Here is a 22,316-nt window from a genome sequence, read left to right on the forward strand (position 1 = left end):
ATTTTTGAATGGGTATATATTTCATATAATATTTTCTGGAGTTATTAGATCATTTTCGTAAATTAATGGCTGCACTTTGTATTCGAGGAATTGCTGCAAATTCTGTTTAATATGTTTAAGGTGAACTGAAGAGATTGATAAATCTGTCACTCTGATTTTTAGCAACTAAATGTCAGCAGATGACCCAATGAGTTGCAAACACAGTCTGTTTATTTTAAAAGGTTTATAAAACCATGATAGCATCCAAATATGGCTGGTTCTCTATCTGCTGCTGCTGACATTATATTTAGTAAAGGATAGCGCTTTCCATTGATGTCTCAAAACATTGAATGTCGATTCGCCTTTTATGTCTGTTTTCATAGTTCTGCAAAGAATAGTTCTTCATGGATTTCTTGGTCTATAACATAAGTAACATATGCCAATAATAGTGGTTCATTATCAGATAGTTGACTCATCCACTTTTATGGAGAAATGGGTAGTTTACCGATAAATACACAAAGAATTTCCAGCATTAACATGCATTTCGTCTATACATCTTTGAACTGTGTTGTTGCTCATATGCAGTTGGCAAAATTAGCTGTTCTTCATTGGTATGCAGCTTTCCTGATTTTGCTATAAGTAGTGAGATATTGTAAAATGCCTGCCAACCACTGTCATCTTCTTTTGACGTTGAAGCAAACATACTGTCCACCAGGAATCTCTTTTGAAGTTTTTCTTTCAGTATTTGAAAGTATATCAAATTTTTATCTGGGTGGTACCTTCTAATTCACCAATGGAAGGTGATTTTTGATGAATTAGATTTTCTAGAGACATTTCACATTCAGAAAAAAAAATTTCTGTTCTGGTTAACGATGCTAATTCCAATCCATCTTTACCTGGCCTTTAAGTAATGCTTAGTTATGTTTTAGTTTTCTTCTTTCATCAATATATGGTGCCAGTAGTTTAACTCCTATCTACCCTAGTTCTGTGAAAATTTGCTAATACAATGCTGATTTTTGTTATTTGATTTCTAAATTAATTTTTGTGTGGCATGTTATTTTACCTTAATTATAAAACACCTTTTTTATGGTGTTCCTATAATTTTTCCATCCAGATTTGGAATTGGCCAGAAAATAAATAAGGAATTTTTAATATTCTTACATTTTAAAGTTGTATTCTTACTTTATTTTGTATAGTGGTCTAATAAATTTCACCTGCATTATTTAAGTAGTTGGTTCTTAATATCAATTTCATATCCACTGCCATTGCCTAGACTACTAAATAACCCTGAGTGTGCATGAAATCTGTTAAAAATGAAATTATTTTCAAATTCATTAATATTTTATAGCTTCTGTGATGAGGGAAATCTATTGAAATTATGGTATTTTTTAATTAGTGTTGTTTCTTATTTTAATGGCTAGAGTTTAGCATAATGATGTATTCTTAAAAATCATTTAATCTTTTCAGAGATGGGAGAGGTAGCAGGCGTGAATACCGAGATTATGATCCACGGAATCGTAGAGATCGATACAGTCCTGCACGCCATGACATTAGCCCACCTATGAAGAGAATGAGAAGGGACTGGTAAGAATAATATATTTTATATTTCATTAATACCTTCTTTAGCTTTGTCTTCCGTGTAGCTACTATAATTGTGTCAAAGTAGTGTCTGCTATCTTAATACGTCATCTTGGCTGTTTTGGATATTAAAATTGTTAACTTGAAAATAATGTCTAATTTTTTAATAATCTTCTCTCAAAAATGTCTGTTAAAATGTCCTTTATGAGAAAATGTGTATTTCTCCTCAATGAGGCCATTTTAATTTTCTCTCTTCAATCCCACAAATGGCAGCAAAATCAAAAATCAGCATCCAATTCATATCTAACTTTTTAAATGATTGAATTTGATTTTGAATCAATCTAATGCAAGCATAAAATGTACTTTTCATACATTAATGTTCACTTAGCTGATAATTTCAGTTCATAATTCTGTTTTTAAAAAGGTTGTTTCATTATTTTAAGAAGAATGAACCTCAAGATTCAAGTTTTAATTATATTTTTATTCTTATAAATTTCACTTATGTCTAAAAATTTATCTTAAATTTACTTTTTGCTAGATGCTGATTTCAAGCTTTACCTAAAAAATTAGATCATTATTATAGATCAAAATAAAGTTAGTGAAAAAAAAATTAGAAAATTTAATTAAATATTAATATATTTTACATCAGATTCATATTATAAATAATTCAGTAACCTGACTCATGCATTACAAAATGAATTTAACATTGGTGATCTCTTGAAATCGTGTTACTACCCAACCTAAAAATGTACTATGTTTTGAGAAAATTACTTGGTTTCTCTACCAAATAAATTAGTCTCATAAAACAATCAAAATCCATTTCAGAAAAAATATTTAAAAAATTTTAATTTCTTAAGAATAGTTTAAAATAAGATCTTACATTTTTGCATAAATTTTAAGAACAAAAAAAGAATATTTATTTTGCCTTCCAGTAATGCTGAGAAAGATAATCTTATTCCTCCTCCCTTCCTTCCAGATCTCAAAATAACAGTACCATTAGATGCGACCTAAAGACGCTGTTAGTAATACGTTGTTAACTATTGTTTTCAGGCATGTAATTGATCAATATAGTGGATGCAGATCTAAATTAAAGTTTTTGTAAATGTTGTAATTAGTGGTAGTTATGCAATTTCTGCATATGCTAATTACCTGTATTGTTAATTAAGTAATTAAATGGCATAATTATTCTGTATAGTGTTGTAATTACACTTCTTGCTCATCATCTTGATGTTTCATTTATCAGTATACCCACCCGGTTATAAGATAGTACTGAATTTAAAAAAGGAAATAAAGGATCTTTTTTTTTTTTTTTTTTTTTTTTTTTTCCCAAGTAAATATAGCTGCTGATATTTTTCATTTCTTGCTGCAAAGCTCCTATTACTGTGTTACTATCAGCACATAAAAGAGTGTAGAGATGGGGTATATATACTATGTATTAAATCTTAGCTTAAAATTGTATCTATTTGCTATAAGAAACGTACTATTGTAATCATTTTAAAAGAAATCGCGTGTTATGGAAAATAAAACTGTTATGTGCCATAGAATGGCAGCATGAAGACTTAGCAGTTTTTAGTTTCAAAGGAACATGTGGCAGTTTCCTATTATATGTTTGGTTGTAAATAAAAATTATGATCTGGTAGTTCTAATTCTGTGTATTCATGAAAGTCTTTTCTTCGCTTTTATTTTCCATAAATATACTAGTAAACTCTCACCAGCCAAAAAAGTGGTAGAAATCCTTCCATGTTTATCCTTCTCTGTACTACTTTAATTAATGTAGTGTAGTACATTATTAATGACTTTCTGATAGGTATCCAGATATAACTTTGGTGTTTACATTTTAAATTCCCTATTTTAGGGATGACCGTGGTGGTGGCTATGGCAATAATTTCGATGGAAATTATCCGAGTGGAGGCATGATGGGTGGAATGCATTCTGGATGGGGAATGCATGGACAAATGAATCCTCAAAGGTGTGTCACACTTTTCCCCTTTGAATAGTTCAAATATGTGGTGATTAAAAAGCTGAGAAAAAACGATCAAAGTCCTCTGTAACTGAAAATGAGTTGTCTGAATTTTAACACTTGGTATTCTCCAAGGCAAAGGTCAAATCATACACTGAGATGGAATTTTGAAAATCATGATAAATACTTCCTGGAGCTTGAATAATTGAAAATCTTCCAATAAATGAAAAAATTATTATGGGCAGTGCATGATTGCAATAAATTATCATAGAAACTGTATATTACTTTAGTAAAAACTGATCATTGTATTTTGTCACAAGTAATTAAGGGTACTCATGTATTTTGTAATTGGCCATTACAGTTGGTGGAGATCTCTCAAACTTATGCCAGTCATCCTGATTGCAGCTTGAATCTACAAATCATTCTTTATTCAATTAGATAATCAATAGTTATTTCGATTAGATTGAGATTCTCAACCTGGGGAAAATTTCATGGTTGGAGGAGAGTCATCCTTTTACCTTAGTATCTTCGTTTAGTTTTAGTTTGTAAGTTTTTAAAAAAAAACTTTATGTTTAAAAAACTTATTTTCTATTGACAAAATGCAAGTTTTGCTGTTGATCAACATTTTCTGTATGTTTTTTATTGTTTTAAGTTACAAAACATGTTTAAAAAAATATGAATTTAAATAAATGTGTATGTAACTTTTAAGCTTTGAAAAGGCGGGGAAGGGAATGATCTTCTAGAAATGGTAAAAGTGGGTGCATTGGACAAAATAAGTTGAAAACCGCTGAACTATGTGATCAAGATATAACAAAATGTAGTCAAAAATCAACCCAAACTTTGGGATTATCTAATAAACAAATCCATTAAAACTTGTAGCACTGATTCAAGCAACAAAAATTTCCAAATGGCTTTTAAAATACCAACAAAGTAGTCATGTTGTTTATGCAACATAAAATTCCCTTAAAAATGTGGATTCGAGTGGTGTCATACATGGCATTGTCTACATTGCCATTTTATCAATTTCCAAACTTTGGATTTTATGAATATGTATACTAGAATAACAGTCCTGTGATTTTGAAAATACTCCACTGCATGTTGTTTGGTAAAAGGCAGGCCCAGAATTTAAATCTCTGCCTGAAAAATACATGACTAAACAGAGAAATAGTGATTAACTTATATCCTATGGAAAACCTAAACTGGCTTGCTGAAGCATAAAAAGCCAAAGTGAAGATCTTATGGGAGTGCTATAATATCATGCATATATTGCTGAGAAATTTGGCTTTAAAAATGTGAAAATTTGGGACTACGAAATAAATTTGCTTCAATATTTTAATATCTTTTGAATTTTGATGAATGTTAAAATAGCATTAGCACAGATAAAAAAACTAATAAAAATTCATTTATAAATGCAGCTGATGTGTGTTTAAAAAATTGAATAATTTTTATAGTAACTTTTTTATATATATGTTTCCAGAATAGCTGATTAATTTTTGACTAATTAAGCCCTTGGAGTGTCATGACCACTTTTACCTGGTGAAGAGATGTTTCTTGCTTTCATTAATAATGAAAATAACATTTTAATTAATGGAAATTTCTAAAACAAAAAGTAAAATAAGTAATTATAAAAATTTGACTAATAGAAGCTGTTTAACACAGGTCTTTGGAGCAGATCCAAAATACCATGGCAGGGTTAAGCCAAATTCCTTATTTTTCTGCTTGTGGACCCTAGCCCCCTGTAGGAAATCTAATTTTTATTTTAGTTTAAAAGGCAGAATTCAATTAAAATGTGAATGAAACAAATGCTTAGTACAGAGCTCATGTCCATGTGTTAAGCCATTGTCAATAGTTCGTGATCACAAAGAACACAAACAGCAAATTTACTATGTTACATTGAAACAATTGGGCATGAAAGCAGTCATATCCAGTCCAAAAACGAAACTTGGTCGTAGTGACCTCCATTGGAAAGTCCTGAATGTAGTTACAGGAGAGCAAGACATTTGGAATAAGAAGCAACTTTCAAACTTTTAATATTTAAAGATAAATTTTCTATCATTTTGCAATATATAGTGATGTGGAAAGTTATTAGGTTTTGACTGGTGCTTGCTCTTGTCTTTTTAATCAAAATATCTGTTGCCCCATTACCAAGCTCCTCGTTGTGAATGGGAATACACAGCAGCACTGTTTTACTGGCAAGTTTTATGAGAGTATGAACAATGATCTAATTATCTTTAACTGAGCGTTTAAAAGTGGTGTAGGAAAGAAAAAGATTCTTGCATAATTTTGTAGTGCCCTCAACATTGTGTGATATAAATATTTTATTATTGTAAAAGCTGTTCTCAGTAAAGTTAATCTAAAGTTAAATTACACATTGGGACACATTTTATTGGTAAAAATATATTTCAGGGTACCCCTTGGTGAAACTTATTGATTGTTTGGCTCCATTCCTGTTTACGTCCAATGTCCTCTCCAGTAAAATGCTGTCTAAAACAGAATTAAAGCAAAAATATTAAATCTCAATAAACTGCTTTTTAAATCAAAAAGGGAAGTAACATAATAATTTAAATATATGTTATCTAATCTATGCAGTATAAAAAAGAAATATCATCTTACCTTATTTAAAAATTTCTGTTCCTTCAGTATGTGTGACACATGGAATCTCTTAACAGCATCCAAAAACTGTCTAAAATTATCTGAACTAGAATCTGCATACTGCCGTTACCGTATAAATTCACGAAAATAAGAATCAAATTTAATTGTCTTAATCATTTTAGTATTAGCTTCATACACCCACATTAATATAAAAATCAAAATCTCAATAATACCCAAATGATTCTCCTCAAACCATGATCCTTCCTTTCTATTTGAAAGCTTTATATAGTGAGCATTTAAACCTTTCGTGCAACAAACCCATTCAAAGCAATCTGAATGACCTTTACGTTCAACTATACGCATTATTTCGCACAAGCAGGACAGTCATAATAATTACTGAGTAAACCTTCATTTATACACCAGTTAGTTAATCCATCTTTTCCCATTCATTCCAAATCATACAGAAACTTCAGATTAACCTTATCACAGGCAGCCATTCTTCGATGTACCACATAAAATAAGCAACGTTCTTCCTACACAACATACAATGCAGAAATAAGCTCTGTGAAATTAAAATCACTGCATGACCCATTACAACCAATCATGTCATAATAGGATTTCCATAACATTTAATTACTTAGGTTGGCATAAATGAAACAAAACTTGGCCAAGAAGTACCCTAAAATGTATAGAGACTAACCATTTTATTCTTTACTATTGCAATAGTGTAGTTTTACATTGATCGTCATTTCTACAAAAGCATTGGACTTTGATCGTTCTTTACTTAGCCCTGGAGAGGACTAATTTTTTCCATTCAATTGATTTCATCATTGCATTCTGTACATATCTTAATTATATTTTCTTAACTGCTTGTTTTGAATAGTAAAGAAGTACTATAAAATAGCATTTGAAAATGGTCAATTTTATTGCTATACATACTGATTAAGGATTTAGTCTGTAGAAGCAGATCTTGTTTGATGGAGCATTACATTTTTACTATCATAGCAAAATGTGTAACAAATCTGGATTCAGTATGTGATGTGTGAGATGGTATGTGAGAAATAAATGTTTATTATCCAGAATTATATATGTGTGTGTGTGTGTGTGTGTAAATATATTTTCAGGATGGTATTTAAAATTGTAAATATCTGTCTAAGATTGACATATGTGGTACAAAGGTGAACACGGGGGGGGGGGGGGGGGGGAATACTCCCTTCCTTAGCAATTTTTGTTTTCTAATTTTCTCTCTTCAATTCGTATTGCTTGTAGTTCAAGAAATATGGCTACACTTATTGCATAGAAAGCCATTCTACGGTAACTGTATATAACTTTTCAGTTTGTTCTGTTTTATATAATTGTCTGAATACTGAAAACATTTAAACAAAGGATATTGTTTGCTTATTTGCGGGCATTGTTAAAAATATGAACTTCGTCTCTCTTTTTTCCCTGACCACAAATTCATTTTCGGTAAACTTTAAATTAATCATTTGTAATAAAGCATTACCAAAATAAAATTTTATTTTTATAGAATTAATGAGCAATAAAATAAGGGAGAATTTAGGATTATGTTTCAGATGTTTGAATTTTGTTATTAATGAAAATAATCAGAAGTGGTAACCATCAAAATGCAGGATATGCATGCATTAATTATCACAAAAAGTATGATGCTTTAAACTTTTTTAAAAATTTCTTATAACTCACATAATACTTGGCATACTATCGTCAAACAGGCTCATTTTTCTACTTAAATAGTAAAAATTAATTTCTCTGTACTGCCAGTAGCTTTCCATCATACACACTTCACTGCACTTCAAAGTTCCTATTTACATTGTTAATTTTAAGAGCATAAATTAAATTGGATTTAAATATTTTAGCTTAAAGAATGATAATGTTTCACAGCCATCAATGACAAAATAAATTCTTTCTCAATGCTTTGGCTAGACAGGAAATGGAACAGTCGGGAACATCAACATGGAACATTCTCCAAGCATTAACTTCTGACAAAATAAGTGAATTATATGGTAAAAATTAAAGGAATGCCTGATCCAACAAACCATGTGTGTAGACACCATTTTCTTCCTGCCGTGAGTGAAAGCTGTATAACCATTTTAGTCCAAATTAAATTTTAAGCAAGTGGTTATTGCTTTGAATAGTTTTTCTTTGTGAAAAATATTTTTTTCTTCGGGGATCAGTTGTAAAATTTGCAGTGATACAAAAACTGAAAGGGACCATGATTAAGTGAAAAAATATGGTCATGTTGGTAGTGATTATAATGAAGAATAAAGAAATATACCAAATGCCATGGCTTTAACAGAGAGTATCATTCATTACAGAATCTTTTGTGTCTTTTCACATGTTGACCATGCTTGTAAGCTATGAGTATAAATTTTCTGATAACAAATTTTGGCTGTCAGTGATGACGTACAGTATTTGACTTATCATTATTTTTGTTCTGGCACCCATATTTATTTAAAAACTTCTTGCCACTTTTGTTTCTAGCATTTACTTTATTCTTGTTAGCAACATGTTATTGCAGCTCTTTTCCTCATTAAAAGTCATTTTTACCACAATAAGAGACCCAAAATGGAAGATTACAAGTGAATGAAAGTTAAGAGTGCTATTAGTGCAAAGTGAAATGGTATAGAGATGAAAAAAGGGCAATCGCCTTTGCTACAATACAAGAACGAAATTGTTTTTTTCTATTTCTCTTTGTCTATTTTGGATTAAGTTAAAATGTCAGATCCTTGATTTCCACAGTTCATAAAGAGAGTATGCTCGTGCACAATATATTTTGCATTACTTTATTTAATTCTAATAATATCCTACTTGGAATCAGTTAAATTTAACAGTAATTATATACATTGCATGGTTGATCTACTGTATTTAGCATTCGCTATCGTCTGCGATTTCATGTATCCATTGTAAGTCTTAGGAACATTTTACTTGCAGGTACAAGAGTATTACTGTATATATATACAATGAAATATTTCCTTAGTTTAAATTCAAATTGTATGCATTACACTGAAACTTAGCATCTCATAATTTAGTTTTTAATGAAGTAGTTCGTAGATATTAAATGGCTTATTTATGTACTGAAAAAAGCATGTGTTCATAACCCAATCACTCTTTCAGGGCATTGGTTGCAAAGGTAAGTTATGGTTTCATAGAGTTTATTCAAATAATGTTAACTTGGCTAAGTCTAATTTGATTGATTTCATCACTGCATTCTGTACATATCTTAATTATATTTTCTTCACTGCCTGTTGTGAACTGTAAAATAATATCTGAAAATGGTCATTTTTATTGCTATATACATATTGGTTAAGAATTTAGTCTCTAGAAGCTGGTTTTGTCTGATGGAGCATTACATTTTTATTATCATAGCGAAATGTATAACAAATCTGGATTAAGTATGTGTGTGTGTGTAAATATATTTTCAGTGTAATCAGAATCAAACTTTAATTAGTTCTGCCATTATCAATAAGAAATTAAAATCATTTTAAATTGTGTCCTTTCTCTGCCTACATTAATTCAAAAAAGGAAATATTTCAGCACTTAAAATGCAGCTTAAAACACGAACATATTTATCTTTTTAAGCATAGAAAATTTTTTGTAATTATTGGATATTGCATTTTTTTATCTTTGCATATAAATTATCAAGTCCAAAAAATAATTTACAATGCTTTTCTTTTGCCTTTAAATGGAATGTATGTGTACTATGTTTATTAAAATGTGATATATTATCTTCATGAATTGTAGGGAAGTTGATTCAGGATTAACCCAACCACCAATGATGACATTTAAGCAGTTCCTCTCTTCCCAAGATGATGGTATTGACGACCAGGAAGCAGTGAAAAAATATAATGAGTATAAACTGGAGTTTAAACGTCAACAAATTAATGAGTTTTTCCTCAATCATAAAGATGAAGAGTGGTGCGTTCCTCATGTGATTGTTATTTAAAATGCAATGCTATTTTTGGTTCTTTAGTGTATTTTTAAGTATCCTTAATTTCAAAAGATTCACCGTGTAAATTGGGAAATTATACATTTGTAATTTTTCTTTGTAAATCTCTGTTCTTAGTTGTCAGTGAAACTGAAAAGTCCCCAAATAGTAAGATTTGTCCCTTTCAAATAAAGTAAATGATGAGTAAAAACTATATGTGAAATAATTATGGGTATCAAAATAGAAAAGAAACATAAAATTAGCAAAGCAACAACCTTTTTGTTTGATTTAGATTTAAAGTCAAGATTTCAACAGCTGGAGTTCTTGAGTAAATCTACGCCAAACACAAGGTTGTTGTTTTGCTAAATATGTGTATATAAAATTTATTTTGATTTATTATCAAGAACTAAACACTGCACAGCTATTCTGTATAAAATAGTATGAATAAGAAAATATATATAATATTAATGACTCCAGATAGTGTAATTTAATGGATCCAGTCAGTAATCAATAAATTATAGATTTGTTTGTTAATCAATAATGGATTACATTTAAAAGAAGGAACACAGTTCTTTTAATCGTGGATTTTGTGGATTAAATTTGAAGGAAATATGCTTTTCTGAGTGACAACACATTTCTTTTAAATTGCTGAGTGTGAGCACATAGTTTTGTAATTGCTGAGTTTTAAATTAGGCCACTAAATTAACACAAACACAAAATATAAAGAAACCAAATTTGAAATTCGAGCTTTGAGATGTACGCTGCACAAAAACAAAATATATATATTGGGACTGTTCTATATCTCCCCTTCTACTGGGCTGTTCATGAAATTCAAATTGCATTTTTCGTCCTCAAAAATGCAACTTAAGGATGTATATTAGATTTATATAAAGCGTTGTGATACAGGTATTTTGACACAAAATCAGACTTTTCCTGAAATGACATGCCAATGTTTTTCATTATTTTGATTCTATGACTCCAATTATGCCTAAATATTAAATTTTGTAAAAATTTGGTGCAAAATTTTTAGAGAAATTCAAAAATTTATCTGGTGCATTTTTTCAGTTTGCGCCAAGAATGAACTCCACTTGCCAAACTTCTTAATTTATAGCAACTTATTTTCCTTTCCTTTTTTGCATTGTGCATGAGCAGGAAGAAAATCACATTGTTCCTACTTTCAAGCAATTTTAACAAAGTGCCTAAACCACATTTCGTGTTATCGCTTTCAACAAATATGCCAAATTTCAAAATGCGCTAATATATAAATTCATGCATATCTTCAGAAATTTTGAATAAAAGACTTCTAATGTTTTGCAGGTATGCTTAGAAATAAGTCTACTGTAAGATGATGGTAAAAGTTTTGTAGATTATAATTCAGAATGTTTTTTGAAAAAATTATAAAATTTATTTAAAAATAAATCATAAAAAAATGGACAAATTTTATTTGGGAATGAACCTAAATTTCGAAATGTGAAAGGAAGTCAAATAAGTTTAATAAATATATACTAAATTCAATAAACATTGAGGAGCTAGAGTTTTGAGAGCTACTCGTGCAGTTTTTACAAAATTTGGCATAATTTGAGTCATAAAATCAAAATATGGAAAAAATTGCATGCCATTTCAAGAAAAGTCCTATTTTTGTGTCAAAATACGTATTTTAGAACGTTGCTATATATAAATCTAATAGGTATAGCCTTCTCTTTTTGTGTGTGTGTGTGTGCTTGCGTGCATGCAGTGTACATGTTAGTTAGGGTTAGTTTACATGTTAGTTAGGGTGGAAAATTGTGCATATTTAAAATTTGGTGCCTCAGAATGTCCTTATTTTATAGTAAGGAACATACATGCAGATTTCTTTATCTAATAATAAAGAATATTCAGCAAATTTTTAAGTACACTGCTGTTTCTTTGAAAATAACAAGTTTATGTTACTTTAGTATGTAAAAATAATACAAAATAAATGCATTGGTATTTTCTAATTATCTGCACCCCAAACCAAACTTTGGAGAGAAACATTTGTTTGGGTATCTTTATGTCTATTTCAAGGATGATTCCAGTGCCGCATATTTTTTTACATCCATTCTTTTCCACTGTATACATGGAAAAGAATATTCACTCCATGTGTACAGTGATATTTTTCTTTAAAAAAATTAACATAACTTTGGCATTGTTACACCCTCCAAAATCATGATTGAAAAGTTAAAATTTTGTGTCAGTTCCAGTGTAATGGAAATAAAAGAGGGTTCTATTATATTACAACAAAAACAAATGTACCCAATGCATATATATATTAATCATAAAAATGATCACTAAATTTCAGAAGGGAAATTCCTATTGTGCCACGTGTATAACTGAATTGCCACATAAATACTTTTTGGCAACATGGTGCGTTACCTCACTTATAGTTTCTTGTGGCTTTTCGGTGAGAGCTAATCTTAAAGTCCAATGCGTGTATTTAAAAATAAAAGCAAAGTGGAAGTGTGCGATCTCTTTTTTAAATTACTCTGAAGTTTTCGTGTGCTGTCTAAAAGATGCTAGATTATGGCCATAGATTGTGCTTTAATGAACCATTAATTTTAATTATGTTTTGCAAATGCTTATTCTTCAATGATTTTTGTAAAACAGCTTTACCAAATTTAATATTGCTTTATAAGTAGTATAGGGATGAAAGAAAATGCTGTCTAAGTAATTAGGCATAAAAAGAAAATTCACTTTTTATTTGTTTGTTTTTTTAATTTCATTTTCTATAAACTGTAGTTGTATTATAAGAAACAGGTTGTTGGTAGTGTCGTTCAAAATTGTAAGATAAACTATGAAGTTAAATTTATTATATTAAAGTATCATAAACTATGTGCTTTTCTTGCTCAAAGGTTTAGCTTTAAAAAATTGCAAACTGTTGAAAAGAAAGTTTTGTATATATGTATATTTTAGAACTTTTGAAAAAGTACTGTTCTCTTAAATATTTGATTAAGAATGATCTAAGACTAAATGAAAGTTTGGTAATTTCTTTATTGTTTGTGCTTTTAAATAAGCTTCTGTGGTTTTTCATTTTAAATGAAATCCTGACAATATGTCTAGAATTAGAATTTTTGTTAATAAATTAAAATTATGTGATAGAGGTGTATTTTTTCCTAATAAGTGGCATTCTCAACTTTATATTTGAATGAATTGATAAATTTTATTATTAATAAAATCATGGAATTACATTGCTCATGCAGTTCCATACTTGTGTAAAATTAATGCTTATTAATAGGATATTCCTTAAATTCCATTGTGATAAATATATTATGGAATATGTTACATAAAATTACTCGCTTAAATCAACGTAAGTAAGACAAAATTACTCTCGGGGGGATTAATTGCATTTAACTATAATAAAGTTATTATAGGAACACTTATGGAATTTTTATTAGTTAAAGATAACATAATGGTAATATATAACTTGAGTCAGAAATGTAATAATTTTTTAAATGCTAAATTAAGACATTTATTAGTAGTTCAAATTTTTAATTATTATTTACAAAAAATTTTTAACCAAATTTGGGGGATAGTCTTATTTAAATGGTCATATTATCCATATATGAAATTTTTAAATTATGCATTTCTTTTATAATCTTTTTTAAAGTTTTATGTTTGTGAAAATTTGCTATAATGGCACCAAAAATAAAGAGCTTAAAAGCTGATTATTTTGTTACTTCATGTAATAAATTACTGTAATGGTTAGCAGTTATGTTTTTAATCTGAAATATTGAAGCTGTGTTCATCTTTCAGATACACCAGCTCCAAAGAGGCTATGTATTATAATTCAGGGAGTTGAGGAGGTCATAAAAGCAGAACCAATGACCCCAAAATTTCATTTTACATATTTTTATTTTAGTTAAAAGATTTTATTACATAGAGTAGGCTCTTAGCCTGCCTCTGCTCCCTCCTTCTTTTTCATAATTTTTTTTCTGCCTCTCTTGTGCTGGATCATTGTTATTGTGTATTTTTTCCTCCATACAGCAAGCAGGCTGACTGCCAGCATTTTTCCTCGAAAGAGATCCTTCCACGTCTTCACAGCATTCATATGAACTGTCAATCTCAAACTATCGCTCATGAAAGTTTTGTGCTGTTGATTTTATTGACTGTTGTGTAGTGAAACCGTGGAATTGATGAGAGTTCAGTATTTGCGATGTGCACTATTTAAGTTTGTGATTTTAAAAGTTTTAAGTAGTAGGCTTAGGTTAATCCCCAGAATGTGGGGTCGCGTTATGATTTTTTCATCAGCAAGTACTCAGATGAAGATTCTATGTAAGTCAGTGTTTAAATTATTGGTAAAAAATGTTTGATGTTTTGGATTGCTTTTTTAATTATTTTTTTATTAAGTTATGGATTGTATTTCAATATTTATATAAATTAGTATTGCTTTTTATAACTAATATTTGCCATAAATTATTTATAGTAAAGTTTCTTAATAAATTCCACCTAATGTGATCACTTGTATTAAAGAATTAAATTACAAGTAAAATTTTAATTGTTTGTTGTTTTTGTTTAATTTTTTTATGATTAAATTCTTGTAAGTGGATATGGTGTTTGTAAAACTAGTAAAAGCAGAATTTATACTGCATTTGCAAGTGTTTGCGAAAGTACAATTTACAGAATATCATGAAGCCTCATTACTAAATTAAAAATTTTTTCCATTTATGAACAGTTAATGCTGAATTTTATGCAAAAATTAAAATTTTCAATCCTTCGTTAACATTTTCTGTACATATGTAATATTTTAATAGCCTTCCCAGTGTGCCTTTAAAAATCACATCGTATCAAGAACAAATTCCTCTATTTCTTCAAATACAGCAATTTTAGGATTTTTCTAGAAATTTATTTTGGTTAGGCCCCATGATTGTTTCTTACGATTGGCTGATTTCGTAGTCTTTTCTTAAAATTTTATTTAAAGAAAGGTTAATTTTCTAGAACAGTAAGGAAAAAATAACTGATTTTTAAGAAGATTCTGAATATTATAAATCTTGAGGCTCCTGTACCCTTCTTCTTTCCCCCCCCTCCATTTAAGAACTACCCTTTTTGTCTTTTAGCTTCCGTAGTAAATAACACTGCTATTGTCTGTAGAAACGGAATAAGAATTGGTGAATTTTTCTTATATTTAAATAAATTCAATAGAGATTTGAACTACCTTACTAGATTTTGGCATGATCTGTGATCACATTATGTGGCACATACTTTTTTTTTTTAGTTATTCTAAATTGTTGTTTTATTTTATGTGTTGAAAATACATTTGCTTTAGTCAGTGAATTTCATTTAAATTTTTAATTCATAAAAAAGAATTTTATAAGCTCAGAACTGTTATATTCCCATTGTTAAAAAAATATATTTTTTAATAAAAAAATTTTAATATTCTGTTAGTTTTAGGAACTATTACAAAGATTTTATTTTAAATAAAAATATCCTATTAAATACATAAAAATAACTCTTAATTTTTACTTACTTAAAATGCCAATATTTTCATCAAAAAGTGATTTTTTGCTCTTTGTATATGTAGTATCTAAATAATAAAATACATCCTTGTTTTTATTTCAACTAGGTTTAAATTAAAACATCATCCAGAAGAAAGTTTAAAAAGAAAGGCAGAATTGCATGCAGCTTTAAAGCGAAGACTTGATGTTTTTATGGAGCTGTATGAAAAGGGCTGGGTAGATGCTGTTAGTGTAGATCAAGAAAAACATGAGCAAATAATCAGGTTTCTAGATGCAGGTAAAATCCTGATTGATATAATATTAGTTATTAAAATGTCAAAAAATGTTAGTTTGGTTTATTAAATCCTAATATAGTTTCTTTTTATTTATAACCTTTATTTTTGAATTCATTTTATATGTAAAGAAAATTTCTTGAAATTTATTTTAATCTGTGTTTCAGCAGATTTCATTTTATAGAATTTTGAATCATTGCATTTGGTATTTAATTTTCTTATCAATCATATTTTTGTTTTGTAAAAAAGTGGTCTTTCTGAAGATTTTTGCATTGTAAGCATGTAATAAATAATTCCTTTTAATCTTTGTATGTGGTAAAAAATTTTTAAATGCATATTTATTGCAGTTGTCATAAAATTGGAAGGCGGTACAGACTTTGATCTAAAAGTACTTGATCAACCATATGAAGAAGAAAAACCCAAAGAACTTGTTTATTTATCTCCAAGGTAAGCTCACTATTGAATTCTGCAATCATTTTGACACTTTAATTTAAAACAGATCAGGTTTGTGATTCATATAAGTGCTTTTTTAAAATAAATATTTTAGTTCTCTGAGTGGTTATTTTACCATGTGTTTCTCTTGAATGTATATTGAAAACTAACAATGGCTGTGTATTATAATTCAGGTTTATTTTGAAAAGGGTTTGTTTTTGTTAATACCTCAAAAAAATGTTTTCATCAGTGATAAAATCTCCTCTGTTAACAATCAGAGGGGGGAGCTTAGTTTGCCAATTGGTGTTACATAAGATCTTTTACCTAGCTTCCATATTATTTAAATATATTGTTTGTGACGCTAAGAAAATGAATCATTGAAAAAAAGTTATTTATATTTAGCATTTTCAAAAGTAATATCCACTAATATATGTCTCATAATGTATAAGTTGCAAATTTCCAAAATAAAATGACAAATTTTTGTAATAACAAAGACTGCAATCCTCTGCAGAATATTTTTAAAAATTTTTATTTGAATAATGATATTTACCTGTTTATATCATTTTATGTTCAGAAAAGGAATATAGAAAATAAACATCAGTAATATTAATTATATTTTACCATTTCAGTTTTAAATGAATTAACTCCTTCATGCTGGGTAGCGCAAACGCGCGCTTATCGGGGAGGCCGGCAGTGTCTTACGCGAGCGTCTGTCCAGGGCTTTTTTGCTACTAAGCCTAAATCCATGGAATTTCTGAATTATCAACTCATTGTTTAATAATCTCTATAGAGTATTTAAATGGCTTATGCTTTATAGATATTTTTATACTATATACTTTAATTGCCTTATTTCTTGTTTACATGCATATTTTACACATTTTATTTTCATTACTCACCATTTTATGACTTTTAACGTTATACATCTGAAAACTAAATATATTACTTAAAATTCTCTTTTCGTATGAAAAATTTAAAAACAGGGATCTACACACAGTCCTAAGCTACATTCCTTGCACTCGTAATAACTCATTTGCCGTTTTGGAGGATTTTTCCGGGACTGTGAACAAACGAAGCATCGTCGTCTCAAAGTGGTAGTGAACAGGGAAAATGCTCTGGCACGCCTGCGTGTCGGCCGGGAGGTGAGTGTGTTCGTTACTGGCACGTAGACGTGACAGTCGCCGCGAAGGGGTTAAAATTATGATAAATTAGTAATCTTGCGGATAAAAAAATGGAGTCTTCTTAATCCATTTACTCTTTAGTGTGGAGTTATATACAAATATATACAGTATTTACAATCTTTAAATTATACTCTATAGACATTCTTATAAACAATTTTATAGTCTAAAGCACACAATATATCAGTCTCTTCTGAACAAAGTTTTGGAAAATGTCTTTCAGTTAATCTTTCAGAATCAATATCAGAATTTCGGAATCAATATCTGAAATATTTTGCATCATTTCTGCTATTTCATGCTCTGTTAAACATTTTCGACGCTTCGACATTGCAACGGTAAAAACAGAAAGAATTCACGTCTAACAAGATCTAATTATCTTCTAAAAACTGAACTGCAAACCGAAATACTCAACGCTTTAGCGTATATAAAACTTCTACTTACAATAAACAACTACCAAGTGCGATTTAAAGAGACGTCATAAATCACGCCATTCGGAAACATTTATTTCCCCGTTTGTTTATATAATCAAAAACACGTGTATGTGAGTCATGCTTCTCTCATTTCTAGTAGGTCTAATGTACTTGTATCTGAAACCATATGGACATACAGTGCCATCTTGTGGCAGAAATTGTAGTTTTTCAAACGTTCTAGAACACTGGCACAAATACGTGACAGTCGGTAGTGAACGGGGAAAATGCTCTGGCACGCCTGCGTGTCGGCCGGGAGGTGAGTGTGTTCGTTGCTGGCACGTAGACGTGACAGTCGCCGCGAAGGGGTTAAAATTATGATAAAAAAATGGAGTCTTCTTAATCCATTTACTCTTTAGTGTGGAGTTATATACAAATATATACAGTATTTACAATCTTTAAATTATACTCTATAGACATTCTTATAAACAATTTTATATGCCAAAATAATGTGCCCATCCGGGTTCGAATTCTATCGGCAGCCTCCTTGCTGCCATCAAAAGGTTCTGGATGAACAAGTAAAGTTACCCATCTAAAGACCTTCAAGCACCACCATAAATTTTCAATATTACACTCACTAAATGTTGAAACTTTATTGTGATTGTAAATGTTACACATAAACTGAGGATTTCATAACAATTTCTTTTTCTTTCTCTGCTATAATTATCCAACTTCTGTAAACTACACGTGAATTTTAAGTGCCTTTTTACAAAAATATATTTGTCATTAATAGTGATTTGATGTATTCATATTTTTATTGCTTTCCAATTTATTCAGCATTTATATTTTTAAAAATGATTTGCAAATATTTAATGCATGGATATACTTCATTTAAGATGTATTCTAATGATTTATGTGTTTTAGTGAAAAGGAGAAGAAAGATGAAATTGAAGAAAAAGTAAGTCTGTTTATTAGCTATTATTTTAACAAATATTGTTTATTAATCTTCTTTAAACATACAACTATTTGGTACCTCCTGCCAATTTTCACAGTTTATTATTCCTCAAGGGCATGAAAAAATGAAAACAGTGACATGAAAAAGCTATAGTTGTGTGTTTTGTTCTATGAGCACTGGTGCTAACTTTTAGTTAGGTTAGCTTATTTACATCCGTAGTAATATTGTGAGTAGGTTGGTATTGAAAAGTACGTAACTAAATATTGAAGATTCAAAAGGTATTGAAAGTTTTCTTTTTAAATAGTTTTTTTTTTTTTTTTTTTTTTTTTTTTTTTTTAATGATAGAATGTATAGGGTATTCAAAAATGTACTGTGATTTGAAACAAGTTATTAGGCTTTAAATTTAAAATCTAAATATCTAAACACAAACATTGAAGATGTAACTACTATATTATTCCCCTCCAGGGAAAAGAAAAGAGGGGATGCATGTTATCATTAATAAAAAAATACCATGCAAGTAAAGGTAATGTAGCGGCAAAAGCACTCACTGAAAATTCGCTGTAAAATTGATTTTTGTAGATATTTACATAATAACTGTTTAAGCAGTGTAAGCAGATCTGCCTATTCCTCCCTTCCCTCTCTCTCCGTCTGTTTTAAGAATGCGTGCCATTTGATACTTTTCTGGTCAAATGTGATATTATACACCATAACTCTTCCTAAAATTTTAATGATGTTAACTTTTTGTACTAATAATAATCATACAGTGTTTGATTATTTATTATTAAATAACTATTGTATTATGGATTCCATCATACTTATTTCCTACCTTGATTGTTGCAGCTTGTATCTATCCTTTCCGGAATAGTCTTTAATAATATGTTATATATTTCTTTAATATTGACCTGCAGTATTAGATAAGGCATATATGTTTCATTACGATTTCCTGAGGCTCATAATTTTGTTTTGTGGGGTATTCTTAACAAATTTACCACTTAACATAATTTATGATTACATTTACCACCAAAAAATAAATAAATGCAGCTGTATAATCACCCTTCCTTTATGTCAGATATCATTGTGTGCTTTAGAATCAGTGTAAAGGTGAAGAATTGGCCAGTTCATGGATGATTAGATGTAATAAATAGCTTTGTGCTTATTTAGAACAGACCATTCTCATAGACTCCAACTACTACGGATTCTTCATAGTTTCTACGGAAATTCAGGAAAAACTATAAGCTATGAAAAGTATGGAAAAAAATATAGATTTTATGGAAACGGGCTAGGACAACCAGCACATAAAACCGAACCAATTAATTCATCCGATGATTGGCTGAATACTCGTGTCATCATATATCATGTGTTCTGTGCATTGCTGGTTTTGAAATATAGCTATTCGCAGATCAGTAACTTCAACCATTAATCACTTGTCAATAGTTCCCCACACTAGTGGCCTTGCTTCCAGGTTCATTGCTGCTGCTTGTTTAGATTACAGCGAGAGCATAGCGTGTGCCTTGTGAGCTGTGATTCAACTGGAAGTTTTTTGTTTATTATGTACCTCGAACAAAGAAGCTAAAATTATCAAAGCAGAAATTTAAAGATTCATATTCTTCAGAACTTCCATGCATTAAAGCATTCGAAATTTCTGTGAATCGCGCACATTGCAGTGTATGCAACAAAGACTTCCCGGTTGCGCATGGCGGAAAGGATGACCGTAAACAGCATTTTTTTTCCCCCAGTATAAAGAACTAGCCACTTGTAAAATCTAAAGAAATAGTTCTTAATAAAAGATGATGAAGCAGAAGCTATAAAAGCCAAATGCTATTTTGTTCGATTTTTAATTAAACATAATCTACCAATTTCAGTTTCAAATCATTCCAAACAGCTTTTTGTATCAATGTTTCCAGATTCTGCCATAGCAAAAAAAATTTAGCTGCAGCCATACCAAAACTGCTGCTATTGTGAAAACGCTTGCAGAAAGTATTGTTGCCGGTATTGTAAAATGTGTGCAACACATCATTTTCTCTAAGTACTGATGGAAGTAATGATAACAAACTGTACTCTTTGATTATAACATATTATAGTAAAGAAAAGGGAGTGATAATTACTTGATTGATTTCAATTTTAGAATGCACGAATAATACCGGAGAATGCATTTTTAATTGTATAAATGAAAACTTTAAAAGCAAACGTTTAGAATGGAAAAATTGCTTATCATTTTCCTCAGATAATGCTAGTAATATTATGGGAAAATTTAAAGGTGTAGCATCATTAATCAAAATGCATTAACCACCCGAGGTTGTCCAGGCCATCTTTTGCATGTAGCTGCCAAAAAACCTACTGAAAAATTAATTGGCTCAGAAATTGAAATGTTGTTAATAGGTATATATTTTTATTTGGAGAAAAGATCGAAACAGAAGCACAGCTTTAAAATTGCTCAACAAATTTTGGGACAGAATGCAAAATCTCATAAAATTTTGAAATACTGAAGATAGTTGTCTCTTTTAGAATCTATAACAAGGATTTTAGAACAGTGATGTGCTCTGTTGTGTGTGATCAACCAGATAACAGTGAGAATGAAGGAAAGAAATTGCAAAACATTAAAAAAATGTTGCAATCACCTACCACCAAACTGTACTTGTTATTTTTGAAAAATACGTTGCCTTGGTTTATAACAGTAAATTTTAATTTGCAACAACAAGCTCCTTATATGCATAAATTGAGAAAAGAACTTGTTGAACTTTTAATGAATTTATTTGTTAGATTCATAAAACCATCAGTAATTGCTGATGGAAAATGAAGATGTTACTCTAACATCTATTTCATTTCAGAAGTATAGTAAAAAAAAAAAAAAATAGTGATTGGTGCAGAAACAAGATATTTAAAAAATGCCAAGTTGAATGAAAGTGAAGTGAAATCTTTTTTATTTGCATGCATGCATGTGTTGGTTTTGCATGTATTTTGAGTGCATGTTCATGTATAATAGATACATTTCAAGTGATCCATTTCTAAAACATGCTGAAGTTGCTGACCTCAGCTTGAGAACTGAAGTTTCATTTTCATCTGTTCTTTTCTTGATAAAAACTTTCCTATCCATTATTGATGAAAAATATCTTAATCAAGTGAAAATTGAGTTTCTATGTATCAAAGTAAATGATTTGAAAGAAATTGTAGATTTGCATATTGGTATAGACTGGGAAGAAATTGCCAAATTAAAAAATATGATTGGGTGTTTTAAATATAAAGTATTGCCTATTCTAATGCTTGCTGTCTTTGAATTTCGACCAAATTTAGGTCCTAAAACTCTCGAAGCAGTTTTGATTGAAAAAATAAACATGCAAGCAAATGAAGAACTTGTTATTAAAAAAATTATCAAAATCAGAACTTAAGCATGGTACATATAAATCTTTGCATTTGTAAATTATATGTATTATTCTTAAGTATCTAAATTTTTTTAATATTATATCCCTGTAGAAATCAAATCCAGAATAAAGATATATGATTTATGAATTCTGATTTTTTTCTATGATTAGTAGTGATTTAAAATACTTGCTTCAA

General features: G+C 29.6%; 1 protein-coding gene across 11 annotated transcripts in view; it reads left to right on the plus strand.

Annotated features, from left to right (window-relative positions):
- The window catches only part of Ars2 (arsenic resistance protein 2), a 94,163-nt gene that overhangs the window by 20,632 nt on the left and 51,215 nt on the right, over positions 1-22,316 (plus strand). For 10 of the 11 annotated variants that reach the window (XM_035377353.2, XM_035377358.2, XM_035377360.2 and 7 more), the window contains exons 3-8: positions 1,447-1,563; positions 3,413-3,526; positions 9,869-10,042; positions 15,628-15,797; positions 16,140-16,239; positions 18,731-18,764. In XM_035377353.2, the coding sequence (XP_035233244.1) occupies positions 1,447-1,563; positions 3,413-3,526; positions 9,869-10,042; positions 15,628-15,797; positions 16,140-16,239; positions 18,731-18,764 (709 nt within the window). The remainder of the gene's footprint in view (positions 1-1,446; positions 1,564-3,412; positions 3,527-9,868; positions 10,043-15,627; positions 15,798-16,139; positions 16,240-18,730; positions 18,765-22,316) is intronic. The other variant, XM_035377361.2, reaches the window with a different exon arrangement.

This window comes from Stegodyphus dumicola, chromosome 3 (assembly GCF_044657685.1).
Source record: "Stegodyphus dumicola isolate Sdum_Otavi_A_Nest chromosome 3, ASM4465768v1".
Classification (NCBI taxonomy): domain Eukaryota; kingdom Metazoa; phylum Arthropoda; class Arachnida; order Araneae; family Eresidae; genus Stegodyphus; species Stegodyphus dumicola.